Raw genomic sequence first — 18,718 nt, 5'->3', positions numbered from 1 at the left:
TCACACAAAATGGGTGGTTATGGAAGGTCCTGCCTTTCTTTAATGTACATAATTGTAGTAAAGAATGTACAGCTGAAATATACAGAGAACTTCAGCTGATATTTCTAAATGAGATAATAAAACTTAACACCAAAACTGTACACTGAAGTTAAATAAGTTATATTAAGGCATGAGATCATTTACGTTTGATGTCAAAAACTAGAATAAGTGGTGCTGTGTATATGGAGTTGGCGCACACACCTTCTGGATATGGTTATTCCATCAGTGGGAACTAAACACTAAACAGTGAACAGGGAAACCAAATATGTTTTAAATTGTAAGAGCTGTAGGAGCCTAGCGGAGACCCTCTGTCAGAAGTAACAACCTAATTACAGAATAAATGCTAGAAGCATTCGAAGAATGTAACAACCGTAACACAAATTCTGCAGTATAGGCAATAATTTATAGTGATAGAAGTAGTCAGGGATAGGGTTAAAAGTGGGACTGAAAGGTGGACGAAAACAGAAGAATAGAAAGAGCATTATCAGTGTTGACTTCTTGTGATATGATTTACCTAAACCTTCCATTTTTAGATTACAGAAACTATTCCTGCAAGAAGAGACATACGGTCTGTAATGGGAAAATAATGAGTCATGTAACAGCTCTTTGCTGCAGAATATGTTTGGCAAGAAGATATTAATGTTGAGAGTATGGACTATTTGTTCCCAAATGTCATTATAGTGAGCTTTATTTTATTTATGCTAATACATAACATTAAAAGGAACTTGAAATTCAAGTTCTTAGTTCCTTTAAGTTGCCTAGTTCCACGATTGGAAGTTTTGCAGCAAGGAAACAGAAAAGGATGGTAGTCACATTTTACTGGGAGGGCAGTAATGTTCGTTTGATCAGTTCACTTTGTTATTACAGAAATTATGCTGAAATACAAATTTTATGTTATGATGACGGCTATAATGTCAAATAGCGTAAATGGCCAGACATGAATTTGTAAAACAGGAGTATAAAATCTGTTGATGCTGAACATTTGAGGGAACAATCCAGTAGTGACTTCATACATGTTTCGGTAATAACATCATTTGTCAACAACGATGTTCTCAGTACTTCATTTTTCACTTGGAATAGATATTAATCAAATATATCCCTTGACATTCTGAATTTCCCTCTATCTGTCCATCTGTGTGTTACCTGTGTCTATAATTTTTATACCCCCCTCTTGATTACCACTGTAATTTGTCCTTGCTATATCCATTTTTTCCTTACCGTTTCTCTGCCTTTCTTTCACCATCGGTTTCATTTTTGCCCTATAGTTCCTTCAGAGTTTAATTCTTATTTGCCCTACTGATTACTGACAACTCATTAACTATGTGCAGTTTGAATTTCACCTGCTGAGTTACTGCCAATTAAGACTCCTTCCTTGCACCACGTGTATTTCTCGATGATTCTTTGGAATGACTTTTCCTTCTCACCAGCACCTGTACACATTCTTTTTCTTAACATGTGTATTTCACACACTTTCGAAAAGAGAACAGTTCAGAAGATCCAAAAAGTAGCCTTTGAACATGTTTGAAAATTCTTACAACAGCTCTAATGAAATATTTACTATTTCGGTAGGTTGGTAAGTAGACATAAAAACAAAGTGTTTACATGCATGTGAAGAAGCTCAATAAAAGTTGCCATTATGCTGTTTTCATCTGCTAATCTTTATTTATAACTGGCTGCTGCTGCTACTGTTATTGTTTTGATTGTCACCCAGACCACACAAGTAAATAAAAACACAAAGGTATGATATTAGGTAACAAATAAAGTAAAGTATAAATGAACAAGCGCAAAGGTGTGTGTGTGTGTGTGGGGGGGGGGGGGGGGGGGGGGAGCAATAAGGAATGGTATGAAGATAAGAGAGCACTGAAATCAACTGATGTCAACATTGAATAAGCTGTACTGTGTAAACATCATTTCCAATTTTCTGGATTTCTCAGCTGGCACACTTAACTCTGTGCATTAACTGTTATCCCGTGAGTGAAAAATTTTGAATTGCTTACAATGAAACTGAAGCACAAGTCCAACAAGGTAAAGACAAAGTGTAAATTCTGTGTGAATGGAAAAAAAGCCATGTAACTGGAATGTTGGAAGCTCTGTGAGGCTGTTTGTGAACACTGCTGTTGTCTATAAAGAGGCTGCAATGCCAGAAAATTATTGCTAACTACAGGAAGACTTGCAGAGGACTGACAGTTGAGCAATTGGCTGCCAGCTGTCAATCACTCTCAAAACCAAATCTCCACTTTAATATACTATTGTCAAGTGGGTAAAATTGAAATAGTATCAGGTATGTGTTACTTTTGCTTCAACAATGATTTGAAATTTTAGTGACATGACAGCTCAAAATATAGGGCAGGACACACAGCGCAAAGCTAAGGACAGCCTTCTTAATAGAAAAAAGTATAATATGAAAATGCAGTGTACTGATATGTGTACACTGCTCATGTCACTGACAAAGATCCAGGCATCAAATGTGAGTGTCCCACTTCTAGCAAGTGTGAACCTTCCTACCAACTGTGATAAATTCATTAAGTAAACAAATTGTGAAGGTACTACCAGCAAAAACTGGGTCTTAAGGCTCTCTCTCAGCTGAGAACCATCTATGTGTATTGGCATTACTCTTCTGAACTGTTAATAAAATATAAATTTGAAACTAAATTACCATTTTGGATTACAATACTTCTTGTAATCCAGTAGATATAAAATAATTCTGGGTGCATGGGAGCCATTCTGAACATCATATTCAACCCTTTAAGCATTCAGCTTCATAGCAAGTGCCACTAGTTTGCCTTTCTGCAGATAACTCATTGGCTTCCTTGCTGTTGGGCATTGTTTTCAAAACTGCTTCCTTGGTGTAACAGATGAACTGGAACACTAGTGATAGTGCAACAGATAAAGACAAAGCTAATGCTTCATTGTAAGCTACTGCAGGGTGGCGAGTTGTGCTGATCTTCTAAGTGCTTACGGTCACTTTAATGCTATTTGATTGCATAAAAAAATCTTTTAATATGTAGATCTCAGTGAGGCTGTACACTCACAATCAAACTGGGGTCACACATACGCGTTATAAAAGTGAAGCAAACGTGGTCTCTGATGGATGCACTTAAGACGTTACTTCTTTGGAGGATTTTTCTATCAGCTGCCTTTGCAGTGGAATCAGGGTAGCTTATAAGGAAACACAAGCACAAGAGCCTCATTACCTGTATAAAACTGTGAATAATGTCCAAGTTAAGTGAGCGACAAAATTTTACGTTGGGAACTTCATACTTACAATAACAATAAGAGAGGACAAAATGTTAAAAGATGGCTGCAAGATACCTTGGAAAGCTCGAATACTTGAGCTGTCTGAGAGGGTGATATGCCTCAAGGTAGTATTATAAGCCTTGCCAAAGTCAAAGGAAAATTAAATATAAATTAGGAGATGTTTGCATGGGAAATCTTGTAGTCGTGTAGTTGCGTCCATCATAGTAAGTTGATAATGGTGAGGTGTTACATGAAAAAGTCACAACCCCTATATTAAATTATTAATACTGTTGAAATTACATAGGTATTAATGACTATTCCTTTGTATGAAGCTGCCAGACAGCAGTCTCCATTTACAGCTATACATTTCCACTGACACTCAACGTAACCCCTCAACCGTCTGTGAAAAAAAAAGTTGCCTCCATTGCAGCCAGAGTGACCTCTCATAGTTAATGCTATTTGGCAACAGTAGCCTACATCCACATACTACTATTTATGTGGTTATGACCCTTGGGATTGTCATCCACATTACAGCAAGATCTGTAAACCACCCCCCCTCCCCCCCCCCCCCCTCTTACTAGCGAAATCTACCATATGCTCTCCCATACTACTGCAGAATTGGTGGAACAGCTTGTAGTGTTCAGTTATTTGAGCCAGTCCCTTATGCTCTTTACGAATTTGATGTAATTCCAAATTTGCTGTCCACAAGGTTGCCAGATTGTTTAGTTTAACTTGTATGCTGCCACATGGTTCTCAGATAGCAGAGTTGGATTCCAGTCCTTCTGGGTACATAGAGCATTTAAAGGTAGATGGAAGACTTGATGCTTCATAACATTGTGAATCATGTCAGCAGTATGATCCTCTGTTGTCTATTTTTGACAGAAGCCTTGTTGGACAAAAGCTTGTTGTGTGACAGTCTTTTTGTTCTGCCTATCTGCAACTCAACATCTCTGCTGTAGAGTGAGTAGCAATCATCCTTTTCATAATATTGTTATATTTCATCCTATGCAATGTTGGGAATTTTATACATATCCGAATACAGCTAGTTGACTGTTCGACCTAAGAGGTTGACCTAGATTTGGAAAAAGTGTGTGTGTGTGTGTGTGTGTGTGTGTGTGTGTGTGTTGGGGAGGGGGGGGGGATGTCTGCAGAGCAAATCACTAGCTATTTTCGGCTATTTTCATTGTACTTTATCTAGGAGGATATTATAATGAAATGAGTGAGAATGATCCCATAAAAGTGATGAAGTGTGAACTATGGTCTGTGTTGGGATGGTAGAATTTTTGTGATAATGTGAGGCTCTCTTCAGCTCGTAGTAACAGTCCAATAGCACTTCCCTACTAAAGAGCATCTGTTGGTGAGAGGTATGATGCTGTCAGTGAGACTACAGTATCAGTAACTAATATGTATTGTGAATATATGGTAATCTTTTGAGACTCGTACACTGATGTCGTGACTGTGTTTAGATTAGTGGAGAGAAGTGAGGCATAAAGCATCATTTACAAAGTTATTTGTGAGCTGGGGTTAACGCTTCTCTAGTAATCTATCATGTCGATATCAAACCCTTTCTTGCAGAGGAGAGCACAGTGATCTCAGTTATGTTAAAATCTAATTTTTACAGCATTCATCCAGGAAGCATTTGTGTTTACTGGAGCAGAAAGTCATTTATTGATGAGATTTTTCTCTGTTCTCGCATTCTCATTTTGTCATGGGAGGGAATGTGGTGGATAGACATCTGTAATTGAAGGAGGTTCTGTTGATCAGACTGTACATTTTGCATCTTCCAAACTAGAATCTGCATCAGACAAAATTGGTGTCTTATGAGCTAGAAGATAAAATTTTAACAATGTATGTCACCTGCCACCTTAAAAATGCACATAGTGTAATTGTTTGAACTGCTTTCTGCTTTCAGTGTCTGTTTTTGTACCTGACTTTGCACTTGTTTTCATGTGGATGGAGATCTAAATGCTGGAGACAGTAATGGTTTATATAACTATCTAACATAGGCATAGGAAATGCTCCTAGGTACCTTCAACTCTTGATTTATTTTTTCATATATGAAAAATTGGCAATCCTCACACTAGGTTGCATATCTAAACAAATAGTGAATACTAATCGACTAAAATATTTTATTCTGTGATTGATACACATTGGAGTCACCCATTCCCCATGCTTACTGCTCTCAACATCTTGAGGGTGGTGTGTCCAAATTTCTCACCCTTGAACTATCCCATCAAAGCTGGAATATGAGATCTGACTGAGATAGAGTGAACCAAACTGCCTAAACTGCTGCTGCAATGAAAATAGTTTTTTCCTTGCCATTAACTCTTTGTGTTCTTTACTTCTCCAGTGATTGTAGCACTTGGAAATGCATTTCATTATGAAGACTTTGTGAAATTAATCAAATTGTGCAGATCATTTGCAGACCACTTTACACTGTTTAATTTAGTGTAGCATGTAGCAGTTGCTTGACCCCCCCCCCCCCCCCCCCTGTCGTGGTCAGGTGTCTCCTTATGAGGTATTTAGACAGAGTTGTATTATTGTTCACCTTTGTTTCTCTGAAACACTGAAAGCTGTAAGGTTTCATAATCCCATTTTGGCTCCACAAATAGCTGTACGTGATTAAAGTAGCCAAATTGTGCTCCATTTTCCTGTCTAAATCTTGTACAGCTGTGACTGATAAGTGCTGCAGATGCCACACATCAATGTATTTCACACATTCACCACTACAACTAATAGTGCACCATTTTAGGGTGTAGTGTGTAGATTTATACCTTCCTTGTGATCCAGGCAATGAACAAAGAAAAGCTTATCCTCTGACAAACTTGTAATTCTAAAAATGTATGTCAACTGCAATCTTAAGTCATTGTGACTCAATCATTGTTGAATCACCTTCAGAGTATGAAGTGTAAGAGGGGTCTCAGCACTTAAGTTAGCCATCAGTTCAGGGTGTGCTTGTTGTCTGTGCTTGTAGACAGCGTTCTTCTGTAGGTAACTGTAACCTGCACAAAAACTCTTGCATAGTACATCACATATTTTTCCTTTCTGCTGTCACCACATTTTCAAAAGTTGTCATCTTGCAATCAATAAAATGAGTAGTAGTACTAGGTGCTGCTCCTATAGGCTCTAGCTTAATTATTTGCTATGTGCATCTAACGAGATTTAGTCTTTGCCCATTTATTACAAGCAGACTGAACAAAGAAATTATTGAAGCCCAGGACACAGCATTTGGCATGGAGCAGGGTCCATAAGTTTCTGTAGGTATGGCATACCCAGCCGAAGCCACTCATTGATGAGATGCCATTGTTGTCGTCGTCTTGAGTCCTGAGACTGGTTTGATGCAGCTCTCCATGCTACTCTATCCTGTGCAAGCTTCTTGATCTCCCAGTACTTACTGCAACCCACATCCTTCTGAATCTGCGTAGTGTATTCATCTCTTGGTCTCCCTCTACGAATTTTGCCCTCCACGCTGCCCTCCAATGCTAAATTTATGATCCCTTGATGCCTCAGAACATGCTCTACCAACCAGTCCCTTCTTCTTGTCAAGCTGTGCCACAAACTCCTCTTCTCCTCAATTCTATTCAGTACCTCCTCATTAGTTATGTGATCTACCCATCTAATCTTCAGCATTGTTCTGTAGCACCACATTTCGAAAACTTCTATTCTTTTCTTGTCCAAACTATTTATCGTCCACGTTTCACTTTCATACATGGCTACACTTCATACAAATACTTTCAGAAATGACTTCCTGACACATAAATCCATACTCGATGTTAACAAATTACTCTTCTTCAGAAACACTTTCCTGGCCATTGCCAGTCTACATTTTATATCCTCTCTACTTCGACCATCATCATCAGTTATTTTGCTCCCCAAATAGCAAAACTCCTTTACTAAAATGGTTCAAATGGCTCTGAGCACTATGGGACTCAACTGCTGAGGTCATTAGTCCCCTAGAACTTAGAACTAGTTAAACCTAACTAACCTAAGGACATCACAAACATCCATGCCCGAGGCAGGATTCGAACCTGCGACCGTAGCGGTCTTGCGGTTCCAGACTGCAGCGCCTTTAACCGCACGGCCACTTCGGCCGGCACTCCTTTACTACTTTAAGTGTCTCATTTCCTCATCTAATTCCCTCAGCATCACCCGACTTAATTCGACTACATTCCATTATCCTTCTTTTGCTTTTGTTGATGTTCATCATATATCCTCCTTTCAAGACACTGTCCATTCCGTTTAACTGCTATTCCAAGTCCTTTGCTGTTCCTCTTCTGTTCCAAATGGTCCCAGGCACATGGATGGGATGAATATAGATAATTTAAGAAGAGTCATTCAAGGTGCAATGTGGTGCCAGGGTGTTTGTCAGAAAACCTTTTAACACAGCTGTTGTTATCTTCGAAGATAGGAGTGTCCACAGAGCAATCATTATGGAGATTTAGAAGAAAGCACAACAGTCAGCAAGAATGTTGAAATAAAACATACTGGTTTATCTTCACATTAACCTGAATGAGTGGATCAAAGCCATGGTGCAAAGAACATCTCCAAAACATCACCGAAACACCTTGGGCCTTGACTACCCGCTCCATAAATTGCAGGTAAAATCCTTCACTGTGCTTTTGAGGCATTCAGTGCCAGGTATCAATAGAAACAAAGGCAAAATCATGACTTGGCTGACCACAGTGTGTGCCTCCAGTCTACTATTGCCCATTTTGTGTTTTGTATGGCCCATTGAAGTGTTTCCCACAGCTAGTCAATCAAAATTAAGTCTTGGTAAGAAAAAGGATGAATTCATTCTCTATATGATAAGGTAATTATAAAGTTCATAAAGTAAAACTGGAGTGTAATTTCCATATGTTAATGTTATAATCAAGTTAGTTTAATGAAGACAGTATTGTGCAGTAATGCATGACTGTGTCAGTAATTCGTGTTGTGCAGCTGAAAAGTGAACAAAATGAAGAACACATGATAATACTGACACAACAATGTATACATTCTGCTTCACAGATGAAGGAAATCTGTTACAACTATTTCTTATATCCATCTTGGCCCAGTCAAAAATTAGGAATGTGAGTCCATTGAGAAATTTTCGCTGTGCAAGGTCTGTGTGCAGTTCATTGCATTGGCTTTGTTTTTCCCACTTTATTTCTTACACACTAACTGTGTTTTTAAAAAATCAATTCTCATGCATCGTTCAGGGATTTCTGCATTGTTGACCTTTTCTTCTGTAACAAGTAGGTGAAAGAAACTTAAGCAAATAGAAGTTAAAATGTATTTCATTCATACTTCTGTCAGTTTTTGTAATGCCCTTCTTCCCTCTCCCTCAAACTTCATTCACAGATGTTGGGAGGAAGGAAAAGTTGCATTTATGTAGTCTAATGTTTCTGATTTAATCTCTAGTCATTACATGTGTGGGAGAACAAGTAGTATCTTCTTCAAAGATGGGTTTACAAATTTTTAAGACCACTCCTTCATTTGCTTCACTATACATTTCTTGCAGTGTAACCTATCGGTTTACTTGCTTCTGTAATGTTTCACTACTAACCAGTTTAACTTATAACAAATCACTCAATTGGACCTAATATGGATCACAATAAGAAAAGCAATACTTGAGAATGGATCATGCAAGCATTTTGTAAAGTATTTATTTTGTAGATCAGCTCAGCATCACTAGCATCCTCCTAATGAATGAGTTTTGCATTTACTTAATTCTAAATAAAAAGGGTTGTTTATTTATAAATTTCTTCTTGTAGTTGTGCCAAAGAACTGAAATTATATTTCTGATTCTATTGTATATTGTTGAAGAAAATACTAATACTCTCATTTTACAACATTGCTTGTTGGAAGTAGTAGTGCTCCGACTTACATAGCTGAACGTGTTAAACTGTTGAATTGAAGAGATGCTCACCAGTAAAAAGTTGTGTTGCTTTAGTGGCAAGATGTTAAATGGTCATTATTAAATTAATTGCATTGTTCATTCCATTAACTCATTGAGGGGAGATCCTAACAGAAGCAAAACATGTCAGAAATACGGGTCACAACATCAAATTTTTAAAGATAATTGGATATACTAATACTTGCCACAAAATATGTGTGTGTTTTGCTGAGTGGTGTTGTTTTTAGTCTGTTGGGAGCTATTGTTAGTAGCTACATATGCCTTAGACATACTGTGATGTGCATGGCTGTGTCCGAATCACATTGCTTAAAAGAAACAAAAAAGTAAGTAAAAACTGCCTGAGGAGGAACTGTGCTGCATGATAATTTCATCTGTTTCTTCACATCCTTTGTATTTGATTTTGCTACATTAAAAAGGCAAAACGTATTTTCCAACATCGAAATAAAATCACAATTCATCATTTATCTCATTCAGTTGTAAGTTCTATTTATGCCTTAATTTTGATTTGTTATATGTAGACAAAATTGTGGCCGTAAATGAATGTGTAATGCTTGTATGCTTTGGGCTTCAGATTAAGTACAGTAACTGCGTTAAGCTTTCTTGGCAGATTATATATGTGTGCTGATTTGTGTCAGTGCCTTGGTATGGTACAAAATTTGTTTTATAGGAAAAATGAGTTTGTACTCCATTCATCTGGTAGACTGTTTTTCGTTCTTTGTCATCAATAATTTTTTCATGTCTCCAAGATGAAAAGGCAATATTCTAACTGATAAAGTATTCAGTAGTGGCTGCATATTAATCAGCCTATTCTTTTATGTGTAAATAATCACAGAGAAATAATTCACACAAACTTCGGTAGTCACCTTGATGACTTACCTTCACCAAGTTAAATGTTTTGTTTTGATACAAAAAATCAAAATTGTTTTGAAAAATTAATAGACATTGTACTTTGTTCAAAATTTTTAATGATTGACTCTTTGATAGGAGCAGATGGCAGCATATGGTACAGCTGTTTCCCTCGGGGTACATGTCCATGACTTTAAAACTTAACTTTGCACTATTCACTGCACAGAGACTGAAATGAAATTAGTTCGTTCTGTAAGAGCTGAACTATGTTTTCATTTGTTTCACTTACTACAACAATGTTTAATAATATGTGGAGAACTGATGTAAATATTTTATTTGCCCAGAACCGGAACTATGTGGGAGCGTCCACACAAGGAAATGTGAGCTAGGTAGGACATTAATACTCCGCTAGCACATGCAAAGAGGCTTCCTGATGCCCATTTGGTTTCTTTACAAGTAACTAATAATTAGTATTCCATAATCATCCTTTTATTAAGTTCTCCAATCAACCTACTATTCTCTAACGTAACAAATATAAAAATAAAACTTTTGTGTTTGTCAGGGTGAATGGTTAAGCTTCAATCACTGTGCTGAACTTTATTTGGCTATGGCTGAAAATAATTGTCTCATTGAAATATCAAAACTTATAAATATCTTATTTTATTAGTCAGCCATATACCACTGTAAACTGCACACTCCAAACATACAGCTGAACCCACTTGTGTGTTGTTTCTGTGGTGACAATGGAAGTACTCTACTGACCTCTCTTTTTGTTGTCATAAATACTTGGAGTGTTCATGGTGTTATGTAATGAAATAATTTTTTTCTTCATATTCTTCTCCAAAATTGTTTTATTTGGCCCTACTTTTACTACATCAATTGCTTCCTTTCAGGTTTCAGCATTGTTTCATCACAGCTTCTTTGGTGTGCTATATGTCTTTGTTACCTCACAAATTTCTTATGTAGGAACTGTGGTTCATGAAGATGTATTGGTTACAGACAAGAAAATATTAAATAGGAAGGAAGGAAGACTGACTAGGGTTTAATGTCACATCAACATTGAGGTCAGTAGAGATGAAGCACATGGTCAGAATGTTTCAAGGATGGGGAAGGAAATCAGTTGGGCCCTTTTAGGAAAATCGTGGAAAACCTAAATCTGGATGGCTGGAGATGGATTTGACTCACCGTCATCTCGAATGTTTACTGATGGTAATGCTTTGTTGACAACAGCAAAATTCTAAGGAGCATCACCAGATACAGTACTGTTGACAGCTTTTTTTCAGGTTTGGCCTTAACAAATCCACAAATAACTTTCTGTATACATATCATCAGTCATTTTTATAATAATCTTCTGTCTTTTGGGTTGAAAAATCAGGAAAAAAGTTTGGGAGAGAATGTGGCAAGGTGCTTGAATGCACCAGTAGTAACCCATCTTCCTTGCATGAAGTCAGTGAAGCTATTCCTTTGTGCAATTCTCATAGCCCTGCTTGAGAATGTGCCCAGAAAAAAAGCCATGTTTCATCAAGCCATACCGCTTCATTGAAATTTGTCGCATATCTTACTTACAGGGTGTAAACGATCCGGGAAATCCGGGAAAAACCCGTGAATTTTTTCATCCGGGAATTTTTCGGAATTCCGGGAAGTTTTCATTGTTTTAGCTTTGTTAAATTTTTGTAATTTAGACTGCAGAATTGATTCTCTAGCAAAGAATGTTATTGTATCCTGCTGCTGGAGAGTGATACTGCAGCAATAAAATGTAAACGAGAAGGAAAAAAATTAAACTATAGTGGCAAAGGAAATGTGCAATTTACAACAACAAAACACCGTGCACGCACAAGCGTCTGCAAATAGCAAAAATATGTCAAAGGCCGCAGGGCGCAGACTGTAATTCTTCTTAACAATAAACTGCTTGCTATGAGCATGACGTCACAACTGTTCATATTAGGTTCGTTTGACCAATTGCCAGCGGTCTGTTGCGCATGCGCATTTGACTCACGTATAAGCAGTACCTTCTCCCGCTACTTGAAGTTTGCCTGTTAGCTGTATTGGTAGTAGCAGCAAGCAGCCAGATGCAAACGAGAAAAATTTTTCTCGCGCGCCGTAGCTGCCAGATTCATGTTTGCACAGAGTTGTAGTGGGGAGGGGGTTAACCTCCACGTGACCCGCGTTTACGTTAAGTGATTTCGCTGCTTCTCTTCGTGTACAGCTCAAATGAAAACAAAACGGATTTCTGTGGCCAGAGCCGGCCGAAGTGGCCGTGCGGTTCTAGGCGCTGCAGTCTGGAACTGCGAGACCACTACGGTCGCAGGTTCGAATCCTGCCTCGGGCATGGATGTGTGTGATGTCCTTAGGTTAGTTAGGTTTAACTAGTTCTAAGTTCTAGGGGACTAATGACCTCAGAAGTTGAGTCCCATAGTGCCCAGAGCCATTTGAACCATTTTGATCTGTGGCCGGAAGCTATCAAGTGAATTAAAATACATTCACATAATTAGGGAGGGTAAAAATATATTATTAATTTCAGTTTTCTGATTTTATTTTATTTCCAAATTAGTAGCAGTCAAGCATTAATCGCCTTGCAGAACAATGAAGTTATTTTTGCAAGTTTGCTAAAGAAATTTGGCTTTATTAATCTTTCCACTGAGGCGATCATTTTATTTGAAACGAAGTGTTTCATTCTACAGTATTGGCTAGTTCCAACTGTTCGCTGAATTTCAAGTGCACGTTATCATCTTCTGCCATATATGGCATTATGCCATAATAAAGAACCAAAAATGAGATCGTAGAGTACTGGTACTCCAAGAAAACCACACTGAAAACTTAATATCAGATGGGACCTACTTCATTGTGAATCTGGAAAAAGCCAATTTGCACTACAAGTCGAATTATGTATTTTAGTAGGGTTTACGAAATTCCAATGCTCTTTGGAGTATCCTCTGATGATGCCCTGTTTCTTTTATGGTGTAAAGTAACTTCTCTTAGTGCTTTATACACACGAACATGCGGGCTTCCTACACCACTGCAGTTGCACACGCACAATGCCTGTTTTCTGACGCTCTGTGGCAACTGGTAAATCGAACCTATTTCTAACAGTCTCCAGATAGTATTGCGAACGGTGGTTACAAAAGCGTTACGTTCAAAGTAAATTTCTTTTTATGCAAGATGAATTATGTTACGTGTGAGAAAGTGGGATGGATATCTAAATCGCAGAGTGTTCGAAACTGAACAGTTTGAGGACCAGCCACTTAAAAGAAGTTTGAGCCGAGACATTTATGTCATAATTTTAAATTAACTGGCACATTTGTGTGATGTATCTTAAAGTATAACACATGCAAAAAAGATCAATATTACATATGAAAGCTTAGCTTCTGTTGTAGCGTGTTAAGCTTAGAGACCAATATTATAAGTGAAAGCTTAGCTTTTCTTGTAGATATACGGTACTGTGTAAATTAATGTAAACCATTAACTTTTCCTCTTGCATGTTCGCGCGCTATGTAACCAGTGATCTTGCTATTGGCTGACTATAACACGTGTCCTATGCTCTCAATAGCTGCTGTCATCGGCTGGCGAGATCTCGTGGCTTGAGATATGACTAGCTTACAAAAGGACATCGCAACCTCGGTTTCAACGCTCCGGAAACTAACGCGCTGTGTTTGGTGCAATTCGAATTTATACTTTCGTAATACGAAAATATGCAGCATATATGTTGCTGCAAATCTAAAGTCTTTCCAAAACTTCTCTCCCTTTTTTTATTTAAAGTCTCTCCAAAACTTCTCTGCCCCGTCTTTTCCTTTTTTTCCGGGAAATTCTACGCGATTGTATAAAACGTTAACCATTCAAATGTTTGATAAATTTTACAGTTCCGAGGGAAAATCTACGGAAAACCTACTGTCACTTAGCACAGAAAATGTGTATATTCGCCCGGGAAAAAGCATATTTTTTAAACGGGAGATCCGGGAATAATCCGGGAATTTTTTTTCTCTGTCCCCGTATACACCGTGTACTTAAAAATGCCATACCATGCATATAAGGTAATGATTTTCCAAGCACTGGCTGCTTCTTTCTGCATTAATAATATTGGACATCATGAATTTTACATTCCCAGGAAATGACTTGAAATCAGCAATCTGCATATTTGAACATTCTTTTCCTTGAGATTACTCCTTAAACATTTCTTCAACAGTATATTACAACAATGTTTATATTTGTATTGAACTTGCCATAGTTCTTTGGTCATCTTACTAATGGAGAGAAGCAGAGAACCATTATCTTTCTCATTTCAAAGTAGACATGCCATGTGTTTACCATTTCTCTAGCTGACTTTAATATGGTGGTGATTTCCTGGGCAATAGGGTGATGTTGAACCGTTACACTCTCAGTATTTGATGAACTTTCCTCTGACACTGATCGGTACCTCACTAAACACACGATCAATAGTAACAATAAATAAAATAATGAACACTCGTAACCAGTTGATATTAAAACATACAGTCATACCACACAGAAAACCATGTGTCTTGTAACTGAAACATAGTGCAGTTGTAATGATGGAGGGTGAAGATTCGGCAATGATGGGTGCTTACTGTGGCTAGTTCTGGGTGATTGGCTGAAAATATGGTGTGCCCCTGCATTAGTCTCTTCAACTTCTTGTTCTATTGCTGTCAATACTAAAATAATTTTGAATGATATATGTTAATTGAAAACTTGTTAATAAATTTCATCTACTGTCCTTAAAGCATTTTTATTCTGCCAGAGTGCATTTGAGAGTCACACCTTCATCAGGGCTTTCTGTTATGTTGTTATGTCATCTTTGTAATAAAGGTCCTTACATAAGAAGAAAAAGCTGTGATGATGCCGTGACTTGGAAATGTACATCTATGTCTACATCTATGTGGTTACTCTGCAATTCACACTTAAGTGCCTGACAGAGGGTTCAACGAACTATATTCATACTACTTCTCTACCATTCCACTCTCAAATGGTGCGTGGGAGAAAGGAACACCTAAATCTTTCTGTTCAAGCTGTGATTTCTCTTATTTTATTATGATGATCATTTCTCTTTACGTAGGTGGGTGTCAACAAAATATTTATGCATTCAGAAGAGAAAAGTTGGCGATTGAAATTTCATAAATAGATCTCGCTGCAAAGAAAACCACCTTTGTTTCAGTGACTGCCACCCCAACTCGCGTATCATATCAGTTACACTCTCACCCCTATTGCACGATAACATGAAACGAGATGCCCTTCTTTGAACTTTTTCGATATCCTCCGTCAATCCTACTAGGTAAGAATCCCGTACCATGCAGCAATATTCCGACAGAGGATGGACAAGTGTAATGTAGGCTGTCTCTTTAGTGGGTTTGTCGCATGTTCTAAGTGTTCTGCCAACAAAGCGCAGTCTTTGTTTCACCTTCCCCACAATATTATCTATGTGGTCTTTTCAATTTAAGTTGCTCGTAATTGTAATTCCTAGGTATTTAGTCGAATTGACAGCCCTTAGATTTGTGCGATTTATTGTATACCCAAAATTTATCGGATTTCTTTTAATACCCATGTGGATGCCATCACACTTTTCTTTTAGTGCTAATTGCCACTTTTCGCACCATACAGAAATTCTTTCTAGAACATTTTGTAATTGGAATTGACTGTCTGATGATTTTACTACATGGTAAATTACAGCGTCATCTGCAAACAATTTAAGGGGGCTGCTCAGATTATTACCTAGATCATTTATATAAATCAGGAACAGCAGAGGGCCTATGACACTACCTTGCAGAATGCCAGATATCACTTCTGTTGTACTCGATGATTTACCATCTGTCACTACGAACTGTGACCTCTCTGAGAGGGAATCACGAATCCAGTCACACAACTGAGACGATACTCCATATGCATGCAATTTAATTAATAGTCGCTTGTGAGGAAGGGTATCAAAAGCCTTCTGGAAATCTGGGAATATGGAATCAATCTGAGATCCCTTGTTGACAGCACTCATTACTTCATGGGAATAAAGAGCTAGCTGTGTTGCACAAGAACAATATTTTCTGAATCCGTGTTGGTTATGTATCAATAAGTCATTTTCTTCAAGGTGATTCATAATGTTCGGGTACAGTATATGCTCCAAAATCCTACTGCAAATAGAGGTCAGTAATATGGGTCTGCAATTCAGTGGGTTACTCCTATTTCCCTTCTTGAATATTGGTGTGACCTGCGCTACTTTCCAGTATTTAGGAACAGACCTTTCATCAAGTGAGCGGTTGTATATGATTGCAAGAAAGGCGCTATTGTGTCTGCATACTCCGAGGGGAACCTGTTTGGTATACCATCTGGACAGGAAGACTTACCTTTCTTAAGTGATTTGAGTTGTTTCACAACACCTAAGATATCTACATTTATGTCACTCATGCTAACAGCTGTTCTGGTTTTGAATTCTGGAATATTTACTTCGTCTTCTTTTGTGAAGGAATTACGGTAAACTGTATTTAGCGACTCCACTTTAGTGGCACCATCTTAGCTAACATTTCCACCGCTAATCATGCAGTGACTGTATTGACTGTTTTTTGCCACTGGTGTACTTTACATACAACCAGAATCTCTTCTGGTTTTCTACCATATTTTGAGCCAATATTTCATTGTGGAAACTATTAAAAGAATCTTGCATTGATGTCCGCATTAAATTTCGAGCTTCTGTGAAACTTAGCCAGTCTTGGGGATTTTGCGTTCTTCTGAATTTGGCATGCTTTTTTCGTTGCTTCTGCAACAGTGTTCTGACGTGTTTAGTATACCATAGTGGATCAGTCCCGTCTCTTATTAACTTATGCGGTATGAATCTATCTATTGCTGTCGATACTGTATCTTTGAATTTGAGCCATATCTGGTCTACACTTACATAATTATCTTGGAAGGAATGGAGACACTCTTAGGTAGGCATCAAGCAGAATTTTTATCTGCTGTTTTAAATAGTACGTTGGCATAATAAAAATTCAGTTGACGTAATTAATACTAAATTTGCCGTTTATTTCACTGTATCAGTTTATTAAGAATAGCCATGTTGGCTACCATAAAAATATATAGTAATTCTTTGGTACATCCAAATAACTGGTATAAGCCTATGATGTTGGCTGATGCTCTCCAAAAGAAAAATGTGGGTTCTTTTACAGTGCTCACTTGTACTCACATATATCTTTCAACTTAAATACTTCGATTCTGCTTTGCAGTAACCCAGCAATAAAATAATTCTAACACTTTAGCAAAATACACTAATTTAAAAGAACTAAGGTGATTCTGTTAATGAAAATTGTCTTGCATTGTGGAATACATAATTTTGTTTTGACTAGGTCATTCTGTGTGGTCCATTCTTTTATTATCAGTAAACAGAGTTACACTGTATAATAAATTATTAATTTCAAAGCCCTTGAGAGTATAAAGTGTATCCTGAACAGCTGTTTAGCTCCATTAAAGGAACACAAATTGCTATAGTTCCTACTTCTTTTCAGTTCTATGTTTTGATTTAGTTCCTCTTGATGAATTATTTCTGTTGTTGTTGCAATTATGTGATAATTTCAAAATATTGTGTGCATAAGATTGTATCTTAATATATTTCTATCTTTGCCAGAATCTTCACGTGATCCAAGCCCCAAACCATCACGGAGTATCTCAGTTGAGGATGTGAAAAGAAACCTTCCAATCATAACAGAAACTTCTGAACCTGAGAAAATGCAACTGGTCCAAGATGAAAATGAAATGGTTCAGTTCACTGGAAATGCAGCCAATGGCACCCGGAATGGGCAAACTACATACTGTTTTCCATTGCCTCAGCCAAATGATACAAATACTAAACTGAATGGTTATCTACTTGCTGAAACAGCGATTGGGGCTACAAAGGTGATTAATCCTCATTAATCTTGTTATAGATTAACACAGAGTGAATCTAGAAATAAGGCTGTCACAGATTTAACTCTAAATACAAATTTACACTTAACCTTGATATTGGCACCTGTGTGGAGAGGGTTTTACGGTTTAATCCCTTTGTTAATAGTAACAGTAAATTAATTCACAGCTAATGCTGCTGTGCCTGTTCTCCTTATGTGATCTTACTGTCGGCAGTTGAAGACAATAACATGTCATTTAATGATGCCTTGTTGGGGTATTGTTAATTACAAAAAGCATTTTTTAAGCTAAATCAAAGAAAATTTGTATTTAACTTCTCTGTTAGAAATAAAACATATGCATGTCACTATTTTTGGAAGTTAATCCCCTAAGGGGGTGAAATAGAGTCAAGACTATTCACTGCCTCATCATTTCTCAGTCCATACCTTTAACGATAGAAACTTGAAGTTTTGAAAAGGTGTGGATCTTATACTGCAGGGATCCTTTAAGAAGGAACTGTTTGAAATTCTACTCCTAAGGGGGTGAAATAGGGGATACAAGCCTTTTTGAAAGTATGTCATTATTAAGGGAATTTTGAACTAGAACTACAAAAACTGGTATTTGGTTTATCGGCCAGAATATAAAAAATATGTGTTTCAGCATTTTTGGAAACTAGACCCCTAAGGGGGTAAAATAGTGGGTGAAAGTGTTTTGAAGATAAGTAATTACTAAACAACTACTAAAGGGCTTTTAAGGCTGTGTCACAATGATGACAGGTATTTGACTTCTTGGTTAGAAATAAATTAGAAAGAAAATGTCTGTTTCAGTGTTTAC

General features: G+C 37.5%; 1 protein-coding gene across 3 annotated transcripts in view; it reads left to right on the top strand.

Moving 5' to 3' along the window:
• LOC126236985 (sodium-dependent phosphate transporter 1) overlaps positions 1–18,718 on the top strand; it is a 302,978-nt gene that overhangs the window by 265,972 nt on the left and 18,288 nt on the right. For all 3 annotated transcript variants that reach the window (XM_049946708.1, XM_049946709.1, XM_049946706.1), the window contains one exon: positions 17,631–17,899. In XM_049946708.1, coding sequence (XP_049802665.1) covers positions 17,631–17,899 — 269 coding nt within the window. The remainder of the gene's footprint in view (positions 1–17,630; positions 17,900–18,718) is intronic.

This window comes from Schistocerca nitens, chromosome 2 (assembly GCF_023898315.1).
Source record: "Schistocerca nitens isolate TAMUIC-IGC-003100 chromosome 2, iqSchNite1.1, whole genome shotgun sequence".
Classification (NCBI taxonomy): domain Eukaryota; kingdom Metazoa; phylum Arthropoda; class Insecta; order Orthoptera; family Acrididae; genus Schistocerca; species Schistocerca nitens.
The sequence above is the reverse complement of the archived record's forward strand: the minus strand, read 5'-3'. Positions and strand labels throughout refer to the sequence as shown.